Below are 24,197 nucleotides of genomic sequence, written 5' to 3' on the forward strand. Positions count from 1 at the left end.
AGGTTTAGGGAAGTCATTAATGGGGTCACACTCTGACCCCCCCCCCCCCCTCCCCCCCCACACACACACACACACACAGGCAAGGTACTTTTTGTTTGTATGTAGATGTCATATGTTAAGGAACCTATGCATATTCATGTCAAAGTTAATAACCACTTACTCTTTCATTTTTCCATTTTTAGTACATACATTAATACACCCAACAGTTTGTTAGGTACACCTTGCTAGTACTTGGTTGAACTGGTTTTCTTTAAGAACTGTCTTTAATTCTTGTGGCATAGATTCAACTGGGTGCTAAAAACGTTCCATAGATATTTTGGGTTATGATCTATTGGATTAAGATCCCGTGACTGGGCAGGCCGTTTGAGTACAGTGGACTTAGGGAGATGATTTGAGCTTTGTGACATGGTATGGTGTACTGCTGGATGCATCAGAAACATCAGAAGGTGGTGACACAGTGGTCATAAAGGGATGGAGTTGGTCAGCAACAATACTCAGATAGGCTTTGGTGTTTAAACATGTTCATTTGGTACTACTGGGCCCAAGTTGTTTTAAAGAAATATTCCACACTCCATTAAACCACTACACCAGGAGACTGAGCCACTGATACGAGACAGGTTGGATCCATGCTTACACCACATTCTGTCGCAGCAGAAATCGAGACTCATCAGACATGCCAAATTGTAGCTGGTAGGAATTACACCCAGTGGGAACCACTTCTTCTGCTTTAGCCCATCTGCTTCAAGGTTGTATGTGTTGTGCATTCAGAGACGCTCTTCTGCACACCTTCGTTGTAACAGGTAGTTATTTGGGTTACTATTGAGTTCCTGTCCTCTTGATGCAGTCTGGCCATTCTCCTTTGACCTCTGGCACCAATAAGGCATTTTCTCAGAAAGATATTTTCTCTTTTTTGGATGATTCTCTGTGAACCCTAGAGATGATTGTGTGTGAAAATCCCAGTCGGTGGTTTCTGAAATACTCAGACCAGCCTATTTGGCACCACCAACCATGATCAAAGTCACTCAAATCACCTTTCTTCTCCATTTTCATGCTCTCTTTCATTCAGCAGGTTGTCTAGATCATGTCTAGAATGCCTAAATTAATTGTGCTACTGCTGTGTGATTGTCTGATTAGATGCTAAAACAAGGAGTTGGACAGGTGTACCTAACAAAATCACCAGTGAATGTATGGATTTATGTCTATGATGAATATCCTCTCATGGGTATACTCTATTTAGTGGTATAAGACTTTTTTAGTTCATAAATATGTACTTGTGTCATATTACCACAACATACCATTACACCATCCACTGGACTCCAAATGCAACTTCTTTTAATCCTGCTGATGCTTTTAGTGGCATATTGCAAATGAATCACAGAAATAGTTTTTGTCTGCTCTTTGACATGGTATTACTAGCATGTATAAAATATAACTCATAAGTGTTGCAGATGAAGCCCATGCATCTCTGTCTTGCTTTGTCTGTGTTGTCTCGTTCTTTGTTGTTGTGAAAAAATTAATAAAACATATGTCTTTGAGTCTGGACTTGTGTCTGAGTTGCGGGCGATAACAAAAGCCTTTTGATGGGCTGAGTCAGTGTAAGAGCTGGTAAAGCCAATAGAATGCAAGGACACAGAGTTATTGATGCAGCTCTTGAACCTTGATAGAGCGGAATTAAAACATGAATCATTAATACAGTGCTAACAGATAGATATCAGCAGAAGAAGAGAGACTTGTGGGAGAGGTGAAAGAAAAGAAGAGAAAGGAGAAAACTGGATCAATGACTTAAAAAAAAAAAATCCTTTCTCTACATGCATCTCTTGGACAAATGTCTTACTGAGCAACTTGCATCACTTTTCTGGTTTTGTGGATGACAAAAGACTTGCATCTATATTTATTACTTAAATGAATATTAGTTATTTGAGGACACACAGTGAGAATAAGGAATATTTCTTAGGAGCCAAAGAAAAGCAAAACAAAAGAAAAAACAGGTATACTCAAGAGATCTGTCTTTATCTCCAAAAATATGTTGTTAATCCTCAGTGGCCCAAAGCACCACAGGAAATGACTGACTAAAAAAAATAGTTGTTTCCCTAAGGAGTCCTTATGATACACCACATTGAATAAACATCCACAAAACTGTCCAAATAGAAACTTTCTTAAGACCCTTTATGACATCTCCACACATGCCCAGCAGGTGAACAACCTCTACCTGTCACGGATAGTGACAGAGGCAACAGCAGAACAAGAAGAATGCTCCTGTTCTCTTTGCTTCATCTTTCCTTTTAAAAAAAACAGAGAGCAGACAGAGAGGAGCTGAAGGTGTGGAAAGCAGGACGAAAACAGTGAGCATGTGCTTTTGTGAGTGAATGAGATAATTAGATTCTGTAGACGAAAAAAGATACGGCGTACTGAATGAGAGTGTGCAGTTATAAATATGCACACAGCAACCATGCTTATAGCTGCAGCGTAACACTCATCTGAGCAAATATGATTACAAACACCTGGATCCCTGATCTTTTCTACTTTCATGCTCTCCTTCTCTCTTTTGATGTACATTTGTGAGTCTGTGTGTGTATAAGCAGATAAAGGTTTGTGTAGCACCTTCTGATCCTGCCATAGGCTAACATTAGTCAGCTTAAAACTAGGTGTGTTGCTAACTGTTAATGCAGATTCATTAACGGTAAAAAAAACAGCACCATGGAATCCTGCTTAGGCCACACACACACACACACACACACACACACACACACACACACACACGCAGACACACACACACACACACACACGTGTAAAAATGCTGACTGGGCAATGAGCGCGTGTCGGGGGGAGCATCAAAGAGCTAGTGATGAGAGAAGAGAGAATAGATGGTTGCGCATGGTGCATACCCAAGCGTCTGCAGGCGGGTCGCTCATGTGGATGCAGGGCAAAGGAAGGTTGCAGCAGTACAGTGTGTGCGACTGCATGTGTGAGTGGAGGGAGGTGGAGTATAGGTAGGGCGGTGGAGGACACCATTGGAGAGAAGGAAATGACAGGGCGAGAGATGCAGCGACTATGACCTGCAAGAGCTGGGTCACAAGAACGACTAGGGAGAAACCCAAGAGAGATTAGGCACTCTGTCTTCTATCTACATTTGTGAATACATTTTATATATATATATATATATATATATATATATATATTTTTTTTTTTTTTTTTTTTTTGCAGTTTAGCTTAAATTATGGGACAAAAAGAATGGTAACCCGTAACTGTGAAAAGTTTTCAGTGTAATCCATGTAGCACTGCATCACAGTGCTATGGGAAATGTGGAGGGACAATGAATAGGGCTGAAATCCTGCAATTAAATGACAATCCACTTGAACACCTTAGTAATGGCCACAATGAAAGAGACAGAATGTATAGAAAGCATGAGGCTTTCAGTGGCAACAACAAGTACTGCTACTTTGATGTGGACAACTGCTCAAAGGGATTATAGTCTACTAATTATACTGTTCTTTGGCTCCATGTTTAAAAATACAAAAAATTTTCTGTAGTAAATCCATAATAAATTTTAAAAGGTAAGCTAGAAAAAAAACCCCTAAACTTAAGTATAGTCATTTTGGAGAAAAGAATTAGGCTAACCCAGATGTGATCTCTTCCTTGCAGGTCATAGTTATCTGTTTTCCCATTGGGGTGCAGCAAAGCCAGAAAAGAAAGATATGCATGTGTGTTACCTTCTGGATCCAGGGCCAAGGTGGGTGGTAGGAGGGTTGGGGTGGTAGAATGGGAGGTGATTGGTGGGGTGGTAGGAGTAGGAGTGGAAGGGACCATGGTAGTGACAGACACATTATCTACAGGCAGACAGGGAATGGGATAAACACAGACATACAAATACAACACAGAGGGACATTTTAAAAGGTGTTTTGTAGTAAAGTTAGTACTGGATGTAAAACATGACACATGCTTCTTTCGTTTCTGTGGCTGCAGTTGTTTCAAACACTAAAATATCAACATTAGTAATCATTTTCCCCCAAAATGTATGCAGATTTCAAGAAGAAATATATTCTGACCCATGAAAAGTGATAAACAAACACATTACCAATGTTCTTTGGCAGGTTATATACCAGCTAAGGAGGTTAAAGATGCTCACGATGTGAAAAACATGCTTTAAAGTGGCAGCTGATGAGAATTACACCTGGCAGACTGGCATTCATCTGTGAAGCAATTGGAATATATAGGAACACATTCTCTATCACTGACACATTTTCTATGGTACAATGGCAGGAGAGACAGAGACATTGTCTGTGACAGATGCATTCCCAATGGAACAGTGCCATGCAGGGACTGTCTCATTCAATGCTGAACAATAGCTTGGATCTTGACACATTCTCCAAATCAATGGCTAAGACACAATGGTAGGTAGAGAGGTAGAAAAAGACAAGTTCAGTGCTGTTAAAGATAAAAATAATGGCTGACAAGAACTAAAAGGGAGATGGTGGCGTGAGTGTGTGTGCATCAGCACTTTCAGAATGAATAATACGCCACTTCATCAGACAATTTATATAAAACTGCAACATGCAAGGAAGTCTATGTGCTCAGTGTAGGGCGCACACACACACACACACACACACACACACACACACACACACACACACACACACACACACACACACACACACACACACACACAGAAGTTATTTTGTAATAGAGGAAAATGCACTTGTGCATGAAAACACGCATACTCAGTGTACATGTCCTTATACACAAATGCCTAATTGCACACACACATGCACACACGCTGCCCTTTCTGTTCAGGAGTAATTTATTGGTAAGTATTCCTCTGTCTCTTCTCTCTTTCTCCCACCGGCCCTGAGATCATCAATCTCTTTTTGCACTCCTCTTATGTCAGCACAATACCTCCCCCACTACTGCCTTTTTTCCCTTTCTTCAAGACTAGCCTTGGTGTTCGTGACTTACATGATGCATAATGTATTTTGTGCAAAAGATGAAGAGTTATCTGCGGGAAAAATAAAGTAAAATGGAGAGTGGAACAAATCGAATTTGATAGAAAATAGAATTTACTTAAATCTCTCTTTAGTGTATGAGTTGCTGTATGTTATATGCTTTTGTATGTGTGTGTGTGGATGCATGTAGATTTCATTTGAGCCTAAGAGCGGAAGATTAATTGCTGAGGTCACTGCACCAATTAACTGGTCGCTGATTAATTTCTTTTGACTATCATGAAAAAATAAATGTTCCCCGCTCACTATTTTAAACTTTTTTCTTATTTTTTTCAGTCTCACTCATCTTTTCTTCTTTCTTTATCAACAAAACTCTTTTTTTCCCTCACCCTCGCTCCCCAACCCATTTTGTCCACTTCTCCACTTCCCTTCATTTGGCTGCCTCAGCTGGCTCTCTGGTTTCATTCCTCTGTGACTGCGTTCCCTCACTGCCTCTCTTCAACTTAATTAAGGAGAATGCCATACAGCTGTCGTTCTCTTGGCCGATAGCGTCCTTTTTTCCCCACATCATATTGTTATTCATTAACACTATACGCCTGCCAATCAGGCACACAGCCCATGTTATTTCGAGGGATGGATGAGGCGGCACTTGCGATAATGACGTTTCTCCTCGTATCTCATTCTCACAGTAGTGCGCCTGAGGATACGGTACCACCATTTTGGATGAGCCCTGTTATTCTTTCATGTTCAGTGTTCTTTATTTTAAGGGCTTAGCCCAAAGCACTGCTTGTCTAGCCAGTTATCTTTTAGCGCACTGAGTGCTTAGACATTGGTCGAAGGTCCACTACTGTGACCATAAAGGTCGACACTGATTACCTGAAAACTCATAGAAAATTTACTTGGATGTCAGGTGCATTGTCACAAGTGAAAGAAAATAGCACTGAAGCTTTTCTTTTTTAAAACTAAAACGACTCGGCTTTATCTCAGTCTAGCTTCTTCGGCCCCCTGCCTCTAACCTTTTTACACTTTCCTTCTCATTCTATTTTTTTTGAAAGTCTCTCTTCATTAAGTGGAGGTCTGTTTTTTTTTTCATTCCAATTACCCTGACGGCTCATTACAACAGTCGAGGAGACAGACTAATCCCTGGTCACCTAATATCCTTCTCTATCTCACCGTGTACCCACCCTTTCATCTTTTTGTCCCTTGCTTTGCTTTCCATGCAACTTTCTGTAAATCAGTTTCCAGTTTGCATTCTTCCCACTGTTCGCTTCTTTCTGTATTTCACAGAAACGAGCACCCTCACATGCATACACGTGCATGCACATGTGTTAAGTATATGAAAACTATAATACTTATTTCCCCAAGATGGAGAGAGACATTTCTCTCTCTCTCCATCTTGCACACTCTCTCATGCAATTCAATTCTAATAGGTTTTATTGGCTTGGCGATTCATCTGAGTGCAGCAACTAAGTTCAATTACATAAGGAAGCCCTTTGGGCTTTCACCAGACAATCAACAACATTCTCCTCCCCGTCACAGGCACTCGCATGCTCATGCATCTTTGCGCATACACATAAAAAAAAAAAAAATCCAATTTCTACTTAACAATGGTGGCACAGAGATGAAACACCCAACAGAGGCCACATCCTTTTAGGATTTTACAGATACTCGCTCCGAGACTGTGTGTTTGTGTGCGTGTGCCTTTGCTTTCTCATTCTTTCGAAATTTCTCACATTTACATCAATAGTGGCCTCCTGAATGCTGCAGAAAGTTAATTTCATTGTTTTAATTTGTTCACACACCTACATGCACAGCAACAGGAAATATCTCACTCTCTCTAAATCAAGGCTTCTTAAAGTGTGTCAATTAAGGAAATCAGCATGAATTAAGAGCCATAACAGAAAAATGCAGACATCACACACGGGTAGTTAACGTTTTAATGTGTCTGTTTAGAGGATAGTGGTTTATGTTGGTGATTAATTTCTTCATTTAATTTCAGTAAATCGTTTTTGTGCTGGTTTCTAGCTTTCAAACCAGCACCCTCTGTCCTATTAGGAAGACAGAAACGTGTTTGTGTGTTATGAACACTAGAATAAAAGAGTTAAAAGCACCCACAAGCAACATTAGCTCTAATACTTGAAATACTCAGTTTGTCTTGGGTAAGGTGCTTCCTTGATCACTGTGGACTCACATGAACTGTGATTTAGTACATCTGTGCTCACACCTATTTTGGGTAATATCTATATAAGGTCAGAGATGAAGACCATGTGTGAAAATAGCCATAAACTGTGGAGGAATGAATGTGCAGCCCATATAATGCTACCTAGCCCTCTGATTGGTCCCCGGGCACTCTGAGAAACCTCGCTCTTAAATCATAAACATGCATGTATACAGGAATAAAAATTCAATAACACACACAGAGAGTAATATGCGGTAGGAATGTGTGACTCGTCCAATAAAGCTCAGCTTCAATGCATCATGTCTTTGCACAACCAAGGCCCTTGGAGAGTTTCCCACCTCTCACTCACGATTCTCCTTGGCTAGCATTAAACCTGCCTCTCTTTGTAAAGTGACAGCACTTAAAGCACCTGCGACAAATCTGAAGCCCCTTTTGCCTGAGTTTGAGCTCAGGCTGCAGACCCTGATGGCAGGTAATTCTCGCAGAGGGACGGTTGACACAAAATGAGACATAGAGATGAACAAGTTTCTTTGCACCTGTAACAGAATGGTTTCATTTCTGCTGACTCATACCTTATAACACACATCTTCCATCATCCCCTCTTTGCCTGCACTTCCTCCTCCAGTGCACCCAGGGATTCCCTGTGGGAAGGCTGGGAGCCAGCTAAACTGACATTTCGTGTATTTGACAAGCCGTGGTACTGAATGTTAACCTGCATTCAACCTCCATCGTCCTTCATCTCCCCCTATTCATTTCTCCATCACACCCCCCTACCCCCGTTCCCCCAATCCAACTTCTCACTACTTTACACCCAGTTTGCTCCGTGTCGCCTTCTCAGAGAGCAAGGCCTTCTTTGGTAAAGAGAATGAACTGCAGCTGAACCTAGAATAAGGGGCAGACCGGTGGCCAAGTGAGAAATAGTGATGGTGTTTGAAGAGCAGGGACAGGAAAAGGAAGTGGACAGGAGGTGCTAAAAAGGTGAGAACAGTTGAAAGCACAAGGAAAAAATGACATTGAGGAACGGAATACAGCAAGTTATAATGGGAAAAGGTGAATAACAAGAGTGTTTCAAACAGAAAAAAGAAAATAACCTCAGAGAGATTGAAAAGGTAAAGCATGCGACTACATCAATACACCAGTAAAACTGCATTTCTTTTGATCTGCATAATGCTTTGGGAAGAAGTGAAGATCCTCGCTACAAAATAAGTTAATCATTATTTGAATGAAAGAAACAGATGATGACACCTACTTAAACAATGTGGGTGCTGGAATGAAAGAAAGCACATGCTGCGTAAAATGTTGGAGTTATGATTCATCTTGTGTTTTATAGCATTAAATCCCATCATTTTTATTATTGATTGGTGACTTTCATTTAGTTTTCAGAAGCTAGCATGTCACCAGCACTATGTTAAATCATCCTTGGTGGTTTATTTACATCAATACAAATGTATAGTAAAGTGTGCATTTAAGTTCTGCGGCATTTACAAAGACACACATATTACCGAAAACATTAGAGCTTGAATTCAATGGATACGTTTGACATTTCTCAAGAAATAATTTTCACCATATTAGCTGGATTATTAGTTGTGACATTCGGGAAAATCAAGTGCGACTTTCAGTTGCCTACAGATTAATATGATGGTTGCATCAACAACTCTGAGCTCTTTGAGATAAGGTTTAAAACAATCTGCCCAGTGGGTGACTACATTTTTTTTTTTTTTTTGAAGTACAGCAACCTACCACTGATACGGGGCACACCGAGAGGACTTAAGAAGCTGATTGCTGAAAATCTATGGTGCAGCACAAAGGAGCTGAAGCTAGGCTTATGTTGTTTATGAGGATTTCCTGTCTTTTATGGATTTTTATTGAGGCCAGATTCCTTGATCTGAAAGTATCATTTTATTCACAAAACGAAAGGATAAGAAAAAAAAGAGCGATATGTCAAATTAACAAGCAGCACAGAGCAACGACATTAAATAAAGAAGATAAATGATGAAATTTGAGGAAAAAATGCCACAGAGGAAAATAAATGGAGACGACTGCTAAGGAAATGGTGAAGTGGAAAAAGACAGAACATTTTCTACAGTGGTGGCAACACACATCAAAGCTCGACATGTCTAACCTTTTTGAATAGAGAAACAGAGAGAACGAAAGAAAGAATAAGTGCGAGAGAAAGGAGAGCTGGTGGTGATGTCATCTTTCATCTTGCCAGTGTTGCCACCCGTGATGTCTGTGGAAAGCTGCCATTACGTGTGTCATCTGATTATTGTACAAAAGTGCACTCGGTGTGGAAAAGAAAGCGATGGCTAGTGCAACAGTGAGAAAGATAGATAGACGAGGGTGCGCTAACTAAAAGCAACCTAAGAATGTTACATAAGATATGATGTCTCAGCCCCCTTCATTCTTCCCACTGCTTCTGATCTTCAAACCAGGTGCTAGAATGACATGACAGGAGCTGCCAGTGGGGGAGTGGGGGGTTAGATCAAAAGGGCAAACCTACTGAGTGACAGTGGTGTGCACGTAATTAGGTCAAACCACAAATGCATTGGATATGAATCCATATAAGCCGCTAATGACGAGCTTGCTTTACAATTCAGCCCTACTGCTGCTGTCTTGTTAAAATTTCACAAATCTTGTTTTGTCCTTATTTGATTGCAAGTTTTACAGAGTTCTTACTCTCTTGGATCACACAACTTTAAACATATTCTTTTCAAATGTACTTCTAAGCCAGAGAGAAAGTTTAGCCAATTTGTCATATTTCCTGAAAAGAAGTGGTGCGAGATATTCATGTGATGTTGCAAGCGGCATCGCTAGCATCGCCTTTTATTAATAAGGGATAACTGCTGTGTTCATTTCCACAGTTGTATGATTGAACTCTGCTAGCAACATTTACACATGTAAAAAAAATATGCTTATTTATTTTGAGCCTTGGTGAAGCTGTTTTAATTCCTCTTCGCCACCCTCCCTTCAAGTCACCCTTTCATTTGATCAGCTGCCCCTCACAAACAGAGGTAGGAAAGTGATGTGCTTACGCTCAGAGCTGTGGTTACAAATGACCCTAATAAGGATATCAGCTCTCACTGATATGATACAGAGCCACAAGTAGCTGAAACCAAACATTTAGAGCAATCTGATGCCTGAGGTTTCAGCTCAAAGGGATTAATTGGACTTATGCTTACCTCATTATCTGGAAATTTGGCCGTGCTGAACATCTAACAGTGTAATGTGATATATGTATGTGTATATATATATATATATATATATATATACATACACACATACATACACACACACACACGCACACGCACAGTCCTTATTACTGAAAATAAGGACTAGCATAGCAAGTAAGTGGATTAGTAACAAATATGTTTTTTATAAATTACTTTTCAGAGACAGAGTTACAAAGTGCTGTAAAACAAAATAGAATTACATAAAAACTAGAAATAATCACAAAAAATAACAGAAGTTTTAAATATAGTAAAGAGCAACAAAAACACAGAATAAAACAGAAGAAACAAAAGCTGATAATTAAAGCAGGCATTATCAATAAGATCGAATAAAACAGAAACGCTACATAAACAAATAAGTCTTTAGCTGATTTTTTAAAAGAGTTCCAGTTTAAAAAAAAATATAACATCTAAATTTCATGGTTTTAGTATGTAGTATGTAGGCTTATCAAAGTCAAAGTCTCTTCATTTGTCTCACTTGGGAGACATTTGCTTTGGACACAGGGGTCACATCGCACTCCACAGTCTTCAATCTTGTGTGCAATAGCTAAGAAACTCTGAACCTGCAATCACAGAATGCTAACAGCGCTAACTGGTAAGTGAGCTGTGTTGAGTTTAAAATCAGAGTTTGGGTTTAAAATCTGTGAAAAGAGACGTTTTCACACTGATTCTTATATATACAGCATGTTTTAAGTGCAACATAGATTCTCCCTTTTTTTCATATGTGCAAGTTCTTAAGCCATGCCTTACTAACATCATACATGAAGCCCTGCTGTAAAGTTACAGCAACCCAGGTGCCGCATCGCTTTGTCGCTCGAATGTGCATATATTCAGTTGGTATGAATAAATGTATAAATGTTTGTATACTTGATTCTAATGTACTGTTAAGTCTGTTTTACACTGATGAAACTGCAGCTACCAGAACACAGAAAACACATCAATAGAATGAATTCCACTTTGATCTGTCGATAAACCAAAGCAATTTCCACATCTCCATTATTAGGCTGTGGAATGGTAACCTTTAATATTTTATTGCATCCAGTTTATATTTTCTTGAGCTCTAAAGCGTGGCTGTCACGTTAGAAACAGACAGCAACATTGAAAGCACACGTGGCGATAAAATAATTAACTTGCTCTTTGTTTTTTCACTCTGCGCACTTAATTCCAAGCTTATTGATTTTTCTGCAGCATTAATCTCTTGTTTTATTTGTGACAGTGTTGCGATTGACTGTTAGATTTTTTTATATTGTTTATAGATTTATATCACTGTTTTATCATCATCACCTTATAATATCTCAACTGGAGTAGGAGGCATTCTCAAAGATCACGTTGTGTGGAAGTGGACTCTTGTGACGCGTGAAATGCCCATCGCGCTGTTGTGATACCAGCTCCAACTGCGATTTGGGGTTTTGTTAAGCCAGCCTGGCTTTGTTGAACTTCCTAGTAGTATACATCTCAGCAGCTGAGATAAACAATCTGGATCTTCTCCATTTAGTGCTTAAAACAAAGTCTAAAATCTACTGGGGGCCATTGTAAGACTATAGACGGGTATTGTGAGCTTGCTTACTAGAACAGGTTACTACATACACTTTGGGAATGTAGCACCAGTGAATTTATTTGCAGATCGTGATAACAAAGCCATTTTACCAGCATCTTCCTCCCCTCTAAAACCTCTGTTCATGCAACAAGAAAAGAATTCCAACAGGTTTTTCACTGCACACTGTCTTTCAACTTCTGTCCTTGTCTTGTCCGTGTCATTACGCACTGTGAAATTCATTAGTTGTCAAAATATCTTGTATCTTTAGCTATTGCACTTGAAGATAAGTTATTTTGAATTCCTTGAGGAGAAGATTGGGTCACAGTGGAGATAATAAGCTGCTTCTTTACAAGCGATAGCCAGAATAATAATGTTGGTGACTAGTATCTGTGCATGCTAGTCTCCTCGTGGAATCAATAGCACTGTGAAATCAATTGCACAGCAGGCTTAGCAAAGGTTTCCTGCTGTGTCCGAATCAAAAAAACAAATAAAGCTGAAAGAAAAATGAGACAAGCATCATGCTGTAGTGGGTCTGTTACCCACTGACAGTATAGCCAGACTCCAAATACTCAGGGAAGATAAAAGAATCAATACAATTTAAAAGACTTCTCTAAAATATTATCAAAGAATAAGAAAAGAAATAAGAAGCTTAACAAAGCAACCACTGAACATAAAATTATTCAGGACCGTTAACTACAGCCTCAGGTACTAAAACTTAAGGGACATAAAAAGAACCACTGGAGCAAACTTTGCAAGCACTTGTCTTAAAACTAAGAAAATGGACAGCAAATTCACTGTTAGTGATCTTTACTCACCATATACCAACAGCGTGTAATGATCAGCAGCACGACCATAGTCGTTCTGGGCCTGGCACAGGTATGTCCCGTTGTGTGATTGGCTAAGACGGGAAATCTGAAGAGTAGTGCCAGAAATCTCTGCCCTCTCAGGTAAGGTGTCATTAATCTTGGACCACTGAGTGTTTCTGGGCCTGTAAGAAATATGAAACCTTCAATCAGTTATCAAAAGTCAACCGCGATAGCAATGGTAGGAGATGACCCAGGGCTAACATATATAAAGAAAACAGAATTGGACCAAGCACTGAGCCCCGGGGGACCCACATGAGTGGTCCTGTTGAGGACATGCAGTTCTGAAGTGCTAGTTAGATACGTTTGATGAGAACCATTTGAGAGCCGTGCTACAGGTACCACCCAGTTCCATAATCTGTCAGTAAAATGACATAATCAGTGCTGTCAAAGACTGTTGATAGTTTAAGGAGAGGGCGGAACCCTGATTCCTTAGCATCTTCACATATATGGACATTTAAGAGTCACCAATTAACCTGACATACATGTCTCTGGCCCAGGAAACTGGACTGCCCAAAGGAAATTCATACATGTACTACAAATGCCCTAACTGACCAGAATGCTGGAATCTTCTAACTTAAATATTATAGGTTTTAGCTTTAGATGTCTAATTTTTGCAGTTTGTTATTATACCTACAACAAGCAGTGGTATTTGCTATCATGATTGGAGTTTGGTGGAGACCTGAGTGCTAAAGTGAAGCTCTCAATCTACCCTCACCTATGGCCACAAGCTCTGTATTGTGACCAAAAGCATGATATTGCAGATATGTGTGGAAGAAATGAGCTTCCATTGAATGAGGTTTGGGTTCTGCCTTAGAGATGTCATGAGGAGGTTAGTCATTTGAGGGGGGCTGAGGGTAGACCTCTCTCCTCCACATTGAAAGGAACCAGCTGAGGTGGTTCAGTGATCTTACTAGGATGCCTCCTGGGGCCTCCTAGGTGGGGTGTTTCAAGACCCTAGGGTAGACCCAGGACACTCTAGCCTGTGAATGCCCCTGTGTTTCCCCTGATGAACTGGACGAGGTGGCTGGGGAGAACGAGACCTCGGCTTGTCTACTTGCTGTCCCCGTGACATACACGTTTTGAGTAGCTGCATGTCTTTTATCAGTTCAGAAACGTTCTACCTGCATTCCCTGATCATTGCTCTGCATCTCTGCTGGTATGTGGTTTCAAAATGACAAAGCAAGCTGTATTGTTTGAAAAAAGAGATGTCTTGTGGAAAAAAGATATCTCAAGATAAGCTTACATGCAGTAATCACACACTTTAGTTCATGTTTTCTGAAGAGACGACTAACCCTTAGGTTTTACCTTGATAGTAGAAGAACGAGGTAAAAGACTGGCCTTAGTTAGCTGTTAGTGGCCACTGTATCTCTAACATGTAACTTGTTGTTTGTCCAAATAAAAATAACTTTATTGTATAATTACTTTATGCTTCTATGCTTGTCAAATAAAGAAGACAGGATATAAGGCTGCTCAAGATTTAGATCAGCTCAGAGGCACTTTTGACAGAAATGGTAGTTAGTTAATAAGTAATGTAATTTATAACTTCTTTAATAATCATTGTAGTCATGCTGTTATTAAATTCACGGGATAAAAATATGGGTTATTGAATCAAATATTTCCAAGGACATTGCTTAACACTGTCAGCAAGTACCTCGCATAACAATGCAATGGATACAATACGGATAGTCTGAAAGATATTTAATAAAGCCTGAAGAGCTAAATAATTTTAGAAGCAAAGGAAGTCAGTATCAGATTGACTTTGGCACTACCAGAAGTGGTGGCATGATAAAAAAAAGAGGTGAAGACGGAGGGTAAAGAAGCCCATAGGGTGAGGTTGACAAGAGAATGAAAGAAGGGTCTTGGAGGAGAAATCGTGGCAAGCGAGGGATGCATCCCGATAAATAATCATGAGATATGTGGTTAGAGGGCAGCGAGTGCTTGAAAGAACTGGGTAAGAGTGACAAGGGGGCAGATGACAGAGTAAAGGGTTGTCAGGTGTTAAGAGTAGGAAAGAAAACAAGAAGAATGTATTACAGGTAGAGTGAGGGAAAAAATGTGTAGTAGGAGTTGAAGTGCAGAAGCAGGCAGACAAAATGCATTGGTCACGAGGCTGGGAAGGCAGAGCAGATGGGAGGTACAAGGATTACAGACCCCCAAATCTTTGTGTGTGTCTGGCAGGGTTTCATGGCTCTTGCCACCCTGGCCAGATTACAATCCTGACTCATCTGGGATCTAATCCCTTAGGAAGTCTAATTAAACCACCTTCTTGGTTCAGCATAGATGCATATACACAGTTTCTCCCTTTCCACACTGATGTTTTAAAACAAAATCTCCAGTTTTTCCTCTCTTGCAACAGCAAACTTGCACTCTTACTCTGAGTAATCCCTTACAAAGATAACACACAAATAATCAGGCTATCAAGCTAAATGAAAAGACATTGTCTGCCTTAATCGCCCCGCCTAGTAACAGACAGACAGTGAGTGTACCCTTCGCCACAAGGAAGTGACATATAATTAGTAATTAATGCTTAACAGGCAGTTAACAGGGCCAGGGAGCAAGCACGAGGGTGACAAGGGTACTGTAATGTGTGTGTGACTGTGTGTGTGTCTGTGTGTGTGTCTATGGGTGTGCAGTCCAGCATGAGATGAGGGTCATAGTCCAGTGCTGCCTGAAGTCCCATCCCTCACTGTCACATACACACACGCATACACAGTGTCCCCAACCAGCCGTTACAAAGCTTTAGTGGGGCTATAGCCAATACACTTCTCAGCCAGTCCTAACTGTGGGATTTCACTAAATTCATCACACTGACACACACAAAAACACACATGCACACACTTTAGCTGCAATGGGCTTTACTAGGGAGCTTTAGCGGACCCAATGCCCACAGACAGACAGACAATCTAGGGGAGGGTTTAAGAGCTTAGGCCCCAATACCCTTCTAGAAAGTGCCCAAAGGGCTGCCAACACTCTAGAAAAAGGCTTCATTTCAAGGTCGGATCTTAAAATTGTTGACTGCTGATTGGGTTTGGGTAACCTCACACACAGTGCATACCATGTCCACATTTAGACAGAATTTTTTTGTATCCCCTTACACACTTCCAATATCCTATCAGACACAGTCTAAAGCGCCTCTTCTCTTTGTCCTTCATGCAATAAAATATGGATCAGGTTTTTATCCATCTGTCAAACGGTAAATGTCGGGTGAAACCACTCTTCTGCTTTTCATCAAAGTCAGAAGAACACTGCTACGTTCACGTGTCCTTACATAACAAGAAATATATTACGTGGTTTAATATTGTACATTTACACGTGTAATAGAAGATAAATATGGCTTACAGCTCATATTTCAAGTCCATTTCCCAATATTTTCAATAATAAGTATTGATATTTAGATTTCTGAGCACAGTACCAAGAACGTACAACAAATACAAAGATAAGTCTATGCAATATAGTAATTTCACAGACACAAAAAAGATGGCTGAAATTAAAAGTACTTGATAATTGCACTCAGTTTCTGAAGTAGAATCCTGGAAATGAAGGATCACAGTGAGAAATTATATAGAAAGAGACGAATGTGAAAAAAGTATTAGACAAAAACAATGAATCTGTTGTAGCTTTCTGGTTAAGAGTGCCCAAGGTCTCGCTGATTTTCTTCTTCCTTTAGAACCAGTAATGTTGGTTAAGCACACATGTTCTCCCTTCTGTGATAATTGCTTTATACTCACACATTTAGGAGCTGCCCAGGAAAACCTGTTTTCTGTTGTGAAAAGCTCCACTGGAGCAGGTAGAAGTTATTCAAGGATGTTTCCACAATAGCAATTAAGAAGGAGATTTTTCTTTAAACGAAAGTGGATAGTAATTACTTGGAAAATAAACAGTAATATATTTCAGAGACGCTCTCTGTTGGATAGTCACAGATCACCTACTGCACCCAATTTACCTCTATAGCCCATAAATGGCAAAAAGGTTTTGGTAGCACCCCTTATCACTTCATTGTTGACATTGTTGACAGCTAACACTTTCTCTGAACCTTCAACAAATCAAAATTTAAGTTTACTCTGATAGATTTTTTCACATATTTTTGTTCTTTGAAACATATTAAAAGAAAACCAGTAAACAAACAAATACATTTAACTCTAGTGTTACTGGGGCGCAGTAACTTCAGCTCTTTTGCAGTTCTTTAGGGTTGCTTGTTATTCAATTCCAGCTCGTTCTATATTTAGCTGGTGGGATTTAATTATGATCTATAATTAATGGTCTGGGTAAATGTGTAAAACAGAGTTCTGCTAACAGATTGGCAGAGATAAAGTCAAGCCTTACAAATCTTTAGCAATATTAGAAATGAAATGTCATTCTTGTAGCAGCAGCTCAAAACAATTCCACAAAACTGTGTTAGACACGATTCAATTTTGCTAAATTTTCTATTTGTAAGGATTGATACTGAACTCTGCAAACTCCTGCACGCCCTTGTCAGTCAAACGATGTTTGCGTACCCTTAAACTAATTTGTCAAAACCCTTTGCTTTGTCGAGGCAAACAATTTATAATTTATGATTACTTCATCTGGAATTCATTTTAAAAATTATGGAAAAATCTCTCTCTTATGACAGCCTGCAACACTTTCACAAGTAGCGCCTGAAACCAGATGGCAAACAGAACTTTTACATATCTTGTGAAAAGTAAAGCTAAATTCATTTGTCATGAATGTGTTATCTTCGTAATGTGTCCTGGTAAATAATGTGGAAAGCAAGACAAAAGCAGCACATTCTTAATGTAAAGCGCACCAATGCCAAGCTGTTTACCACACATACATATACAAATAGACTTACAGAGGATTCCCAGTGACAGAGCAGGTGAGGGTGAGCGAGTCGCCCTCTCGCAAAATGCCAGCAGGAGGAACAATTCGAACTGTAGGTGCAACTGTAGAAAAGCAGAAAGGAGGAGGGTGACATGAGTAAGCATTTCAGAGAAAAAAACAGAAAAAACATTTCTCGATCCGAATGATGCAAGAATCAGACAGGAACAGGAAAAAAAATCAAGAAAGAAAAAAAGAATCCGAAACAAAAGACAGGTAACAGAAAGGGAAAAGTTAGAACATGGAAGGAAAATTGTCTTTGACATCTGTTTCCAAGGCAACCGTGCGACAATCCTATGGTTTAGACACCTGTTATCATAAGCAGCCCACCGCTCCAGCAGCTGCTGTAGTGCACTTGCTTCAGTAACAGAACAATCAGGAGCCAAATCCACACCCGCGGTTGGTCATTATTGCCAGTTTTCTGGCTGGAGGAGCATCCAGGCAGAGATGTTAATGTTTGTTGATAGCTCACCAGTCTGATCTATCAACAAACATTAATATAGGAGTGGCAAATTAATTGAACTCACAAGGCCGATGTAAACATATTCGCCAAATATGAATCATCCACATCTATAAATATTTACATATGCCTGGGAAATGTTTGACTATTCAAAATGATATATTGTTGGATCAAGCAATCACATCAAGCTGTCAGGAACAGTGAAGATAGAACTAATGGAGTTACTGAATATGGTTGACTGCTGAAATTCATCAGATTAATATTGGGGGAGAAGAGAGACCACACTGTATGCACTTTTATCTTGTATTCTCATCACAGTTTATCTGCTATAATAATGCCTTTTATCAATTGCTGCCCACAAGACAATTCCAGTATGGAAGGAAATAGGGATCCACATGAAAAAACTAAACAAAATGAACTTTGCACAATCTTTGTTTTTCTAAAAAAAATAATAAAAAAAAATAAAATAAAAATGTGCCACGATTTCTGTGCTGGAACATGTTTTTTGTTTTGTTCTGTCCCTGTGTAGTATTTTCTGTGTCTTGTCACCTGTCTTATTAGCCTTTTCCCTGGTGTGTATAGCTTGTGCGTTTTCCCCACAGACTTTGTTATGTTGTTGTTCCCTTTTCCTGACCCCTGAAATACATGTGGTACATGTCTTTGATGTCTTGCCTCTGACACACTTTTGCTCCATTATCACAAGACTTCAAGGCGCACCAGTAGCATTTCAGAAATGGAGCGTTTAGTCTGCATGGGTTCTTATATTCTGAAAACTGACCAGATTCTCTATCCCGTCCCCATGTCTAACTTCCTGCCCTCCTCATCTGCTCTGCGCTGCTTGACGTGACTTCCATGAAAAAGTAGAAATTCTGAGGGGAGAGTAATTTTGGGAATTTTTCCAAAGTGTACTCTGGTGGGATCAGAAGCATTGTCTTTTGCCTGAGTGGCTGCAATCAGCTCCGGTGGTTAGGTTAACAGAACCACATCCTGTATATTTGAGTGTCCCTTGTTTCGGTCCTGCTAGCACGCTGCTTTTGATTAGTCTCTGTCACTTCTGGATTTTGTTACTGAGACGCATTTCCCTGTATTTTCCAAAAAGTGCCTTCTTTTTTTCTAAATTTTAATCTTCCAGTCCATTTCAGTTTTTGGCTTCACTTAGGCAGCATGCAAACACAGTAGTACAAATTAATATCTTCAAATCAAAACACTGAGCTGAAAGCAAATATTTGTTCCTCCTCACATCAAAAACAAACATCAAAAACTTGACAAGCTTACATCTGATTTTCTCATTTTATACACTGATTCTACTGAAACAGACTTCAAAAAGAACAAAACAAATGCTGACAATTTAGTGTGGCATAAAATATATAATACAAAAACCCAGGGAGTTATCTCTTTCAGTAGTTTTCCCGCTTTGCCTCCTCTAAGAGGACATTACAATTTAGTGCACACAAACTTGTGCAAAGACACCAGCAACAAAAAGACAAAGTCAACGTAGGGCAGGGATTGTTTCACATACTAATATACTCCACATTTCTTTCACTTGATGTTGTTTAGCTGTTTAAACAACAGGCCAGGAGCCTAACCTGGCCGTGTTCCTATCTCTGGCAGCTCCCTGCATGACAAGATTTGTATGTATTAGGTTTTAATGAGTGCAGGTCTCATACAGGGCAGTTCTGAATATCACTGTTAAAATCCTGGACGGTGTATAAAAGAGGATCATTCTAAAATGAGATATCACCGTTTGAAAAATGAGGCTGCTAACCTGACAAAATTATTGCTGGCATTAAAGTAAAACACTATAATGAAGAGGCCTGAAGTAGCAATTTCAGTGACAGCAATACAGATGAAATAATGTTTGTTTTGAAATATTTGGCAATGAACATTATGTTACTTAATTTGTCTGAAAGATGGATAGAAATTGTTTGGAGGCACACACACACACACACACACAAAAGAAGAGAAGGGACTTACAATAGACATCCAGGCGATAATGCCGAATCCTCTTCTGCCCATTAAGTGCAGGGTGGAATGCCTCACAACTCAGAGCTGCCCCATCGTCTTTCCTTTCTACCGGGATGCGGATGGTGCTGGACACACTGAATGTCTTCCCATTGTCCTGCAGGGATACCACACCTGGAGACAGGCAGGGGAAGCAGGGGGGATTGAAATAATGGAAGTAAATAATACCGGTGAGGTGGCCAAGAAACATTTTAGCAGCCAAAATATGCCTGTTCTTACTTTCTCCCTGCTGAGACATCACACCTATGTTAGGGGACTGTGAGCTGCAGGGAGAAGGCGAGATGGAGGAGAAGAAGGGATTTCGCTTTCTTTTTTTTGATGAGAAACCAAAGGGGATAGAAAAACTGAGCAGAAAGAGAGTAAGAAGTGAGGGATTGATGAATGAGCTTTTTAGAGCATCACCAGGTACCTGTAAAGGGGAGGATGAGTGGTGAGGGAGCAAAGAAGAGATAGAGAGAATAGAAAGCAATTTGCATCTATATTTCATGGCAATTATGAGCAGCAGCACAGTTTGTTTTCCGATAGTAAATCAACTGAATGTTTTGTCTGTGTGCGAGCGAAAGAAAGAGAGAGAGAGATAGAGGAGAGAGAAGGATAAAAGAGAAAATATGCATAACCCAATTGAGATTTTAACTGAGCCAGACATGGAGAGAGAGAAGGACGTCAAAGGAACAGGGTGAGAGAATAAAAGGAAAGGAGAGAGGGACGCACAGAGAGAGAACGAGGGCAGCAAAACAAGCATGATTGATGCGTGTGTGTGTGTCTGTGTGTGTGTGAGAGGGGTGGGGTGGTGGGGGCAGACATGAAAGAGGATGATAACAGCGCGAGGCAGATGCAGAGTGGAAGAAAGATGCAAGAAGAGAGGAGGAGGAGAGACAGACGGAGGGAGGAGGAATAGTGGCAGCAAACTAACGGGACTTGACATGGTCACGTATTGGGAGTTTGTGCTTGTTTAGGCAGAATACAATATACTTATATTGCACTGAATTTTCAATTATTGCTGGCAAGAAAATGAAAGTGAGCTTAATCGAGGCCTGAGAGGATGCCAGCGTGTGCAGATGAGCAAGAATAAGGGTGCGGCGGGAAGATAGCGTCTTAATTAAAGAGTACTTCTGATATCTGTTGGGATCTGCTTCTAACCTTTGGTGTCACAGTTCGTTTAACTCAGGGCCAAAAGAGATGGGTGGAAGAGAAGAGGCGAGAGAAAAGAAGGGAAGAGAAGAGAGGAGAGAGAAGCATTAGGAAACAAGATAAGACAACTGAGGTAAAAGGACAGTCCCTGTCTGTCTCTTGGACTCTTAAAATGTTGTGTAGCCAACAACTACGCCGAGGAGCCTCACGTCTTTGTCAGCAGTGAAACTTAAAGGAAAAAAGAGACTGCTTTAAAAGAAGGTGAAGAAGTTAAGCATAAGGACATGGAGAAAAAACACAGAATGACGGTGACAGGTGCGTTCTGACAGAGAAAAAGAGAAGAGACTGGATGAAAGAGACACCCGGTGTCAGACAAAAATAGAAGGTAAAAGAGATGACAGCTGACATGAAGTTTAAAAGGGCAAAACGCTGCTCGGTGCATGTCCAATAAGCTGCTGACAACAGATTATCGCGCTTTATTTAATCTGGTCCGTGCAGAGCTATCTGAAGTTACAGATAAATGAATGAATTAATAACAATACAAAACACATCTGACACCAGTTTGTACTTTTGAACAATACCGTCTGCATTTATTAAAAACTGGAGATAAAACCGAATAAAAATAATAACAATGAGCCTCAGTCAGAAATGCTTTGCATGACTTAGTCCCCAAGAGCTGTTTTGTTGTTGCTCAGTCAACTAATAAAGTTTTTGAGCAATTTAAATCAAACACAAATGCTGATTTAACAGAAAATTAATAAAAAAAAATGGGTGGGTGTAAAAACAAACAAAAATGATTTCTCAGGGGTTAAATAGGTTGAAGGGCCATGGAAAGATATTTCCCAGATGTATTATTGAGCAAAGTGCTCCTTTAACTGAGGGAACCCAAAGGAGACAGAGAGTTAGAGACGAAGGATAGATCAGGGTATCTGACTGATGGATGGCTCATAGATTTATCAGCAGCAAAGAAGTAGGGAAAGTCAGAAGATGTTGAATTAAAAACTGTCTTCACGAAGCTGTAAAAGAGATAGCATGGGAAAAGAAGAAAATCAGGAGTGCGCGAGGCTTCTGGCAGTTTAATATAATAGTGTGCTTGTCAGATTACGTGCAAATAAATTCAACTGAAATTAATTTTCATGAGAGATTAGCTTGAGAGAACAGACAAAGTCTATGTATATGTTTTCAGAATGAAAAGATGTTCACTGTAGTGGACACGGAGAGGCAAAAGTGTTACATTATTTAGCTGATGTTGATTTAATGAACACAGATTTACTTCTTCAATTAACTTGAAATAGAAGGAATACTACTGTTCCAGTCTCAAAAGAAGTGCTGTTAATCAGTTGGAACTTTAGTGTTGCCTATAAATATTGCACAAAAAAAGTGGATCAAAATGTAGAAAGTGGTTTGGAGAGAAAAAAACATGGCAGCCCCACAGCCCAGATGCACATTTCCCTGCTCACTTATCATTCACCTATTCTTTTACCTGCTTCTATCAACACATCCATCTGCTAGTCCCCAATCAACCGATCAATCACTCATTCTTTTATTCAGCACTCAATCTGTGATATCACCCAACCATTCTACTTCACCTGCCCTTTATTACCCAATTAACTCCCTCATTTATCTCAAACAATCATTTGAGCATTCATCAGTCCATCTGTCAGCCATGTACCTGCTATCTCCCGTCCTTTACGCATCCATCGCAGGGTGGCGGCCGGCTTGCTGCGTGGTGACACACAGGTGAGTTCCGCCTCACCGCCCTCCACAGCCTCCTGCTTCACCTCCACTGTGGGTGTCTCTGGGGGAACCAAGACCGAGAGTGTCGCCACCTGGTGGTGCGTGGAATCCGTGTAGAGCTGGCAGAAGTATCCGCCCTCATCGGACACGCTAACGTTGGTCAGTGTGATGCGAACCAGCCGTTGCGTGAAGAGCACCATCTGGAAACGGTCGTCCTTCAAGGCTGGAATTGGGCAAAGACAAAGAAGAGAGTAGGAGAGGGAAGAGGGTGGCGCGGAAGTGAAACCGCATGAGTTGGCATTGTTGAGGATACGGAGAAGAGGACCGTGAAAAGGTGGGAAAGAAAGGGAGGGGTGATGAAAATGACATGGAACAAAAATATGGAATTGGTGAGGAACTCAAGAACAAGATGATGGGTGGTGAGTTCAATAGTCAGCAAACAAATATAAAAAAAAAGACAGTTACAATTTATAATGAAATAAGAAACAAAGCTACTTTTGGCTGCTCCCTTAGTCATGTGGGATCACCACAACAGGAAGCACTGCAGGTTTTCTTTGGCAGGTTTTCTTCTTGACACAAAGGGATTTGTGTCTCCTCCCAAGTCAGGCAGAATCAGGCAATCTTACGCTTGTTAAGCAAATGTGCAATCCACTACACTAATATGGAGCCACTGCTAGTTATAATGTAAAGCATTTATTTGAAATCTACCCACTGTGTCATTATTAATTAAACCCAAAAAACGTATGTAGATCTTTTTACATTCACGCAGACACACAAGCTATGACTGCTAAGGATGCCATATTTTACAAATTTTCTGTTTTCATACATTTTACTTGGCAGGCTTTCATCTTGGTAAATCTATCAATTTTACGTTTTTAAAAGCGTATCAGGAAGCTGACATCTAGTCCCCACAAAAGGTAATTTATTCTGCAGGATGCAAATTCTCCACAAGAGGGAGCTAATCAGTTGGTGACAAGGTAGTCCCAACTGGTCAGTTATTAGGATCCTGTATTCTACTTTGATTGGCTACTTTGTTGTGATCGGGACAGCTGATAAAACCTGAAAAGACATTTGACTTCTGAAAGGTTGCGCAACAGGTAAAAGAGCTCGGTGTAGACTTGGCTAAATCAATAAACGGGTCTGGTGATGGGTAGCTTAAATGGCCACAATCTGGCCACAATCAACCTTCCAAAGCTATTAAATATCTAAATTAAAGAGATTTAGATAATTGGCTGCTTGAAAGG

At 40.2% G+C, this 24,197-nt stretch overlaps 1 protein-coding gene across 4 annotated transcripts in view; it reads right to left on the reverse strand.

Moving 5' to 3' along the window:
* The window catches only part of cadm4 (cell adhesion molecule 4), a 155,559-nt gene that overhangs the window by 3,770 nt on the left and 127,592 nt on the right, over positions 1 to 24,197 (reverse strand). For 3 of the 4 annotated variants that reach the window (XM_026185324.1, XM_026185323.1, XM_026185325.1), the window contains exons 3-7: positions 22,889 to 23,176; positions 20,038 to 20,199; positions 17,578 to 17,668; positions 12,696 to 12,868; positions 3,711 to 3,827 (exon numbers count right to left, since the gene is read on the reverse strand). In XM_026185324.1, coding sequence (XP_026041109.1) covers positions 3,711 to 3,827; positions 12,696 to 12,868; positions 17,578 to 17,668; positions 20,038 to 20,199; positions 22,889 to 23,176 — 831 coding nt within the window. The remainder of the gene's footprint in view (positions 1 to 3,710; positions 3,828 to 12,695; positions 12,869 to 17,577; positions 17,669 to 20,037; positions 20,200 to 22,888; positions 23,177 to 24,197) is intronic. The other variant, XM_026185327.1, reaches the window with a different exon arrangement.

Source organism: Astatotilapia calliptera, chromosome 11 (genome assembly GCF_900246225.1).
Source record: "Astatotilapia calliptera chromosome 11, fAstCal1.2, whole genome shotgun sequence".
NCBI classification, from domain to species: Eukaryota; Metazoa; Chordata; class Actinopteri; order Cichliformes; family Cichlidae; genus Astatotilapia; species Astatotilapia calliptera.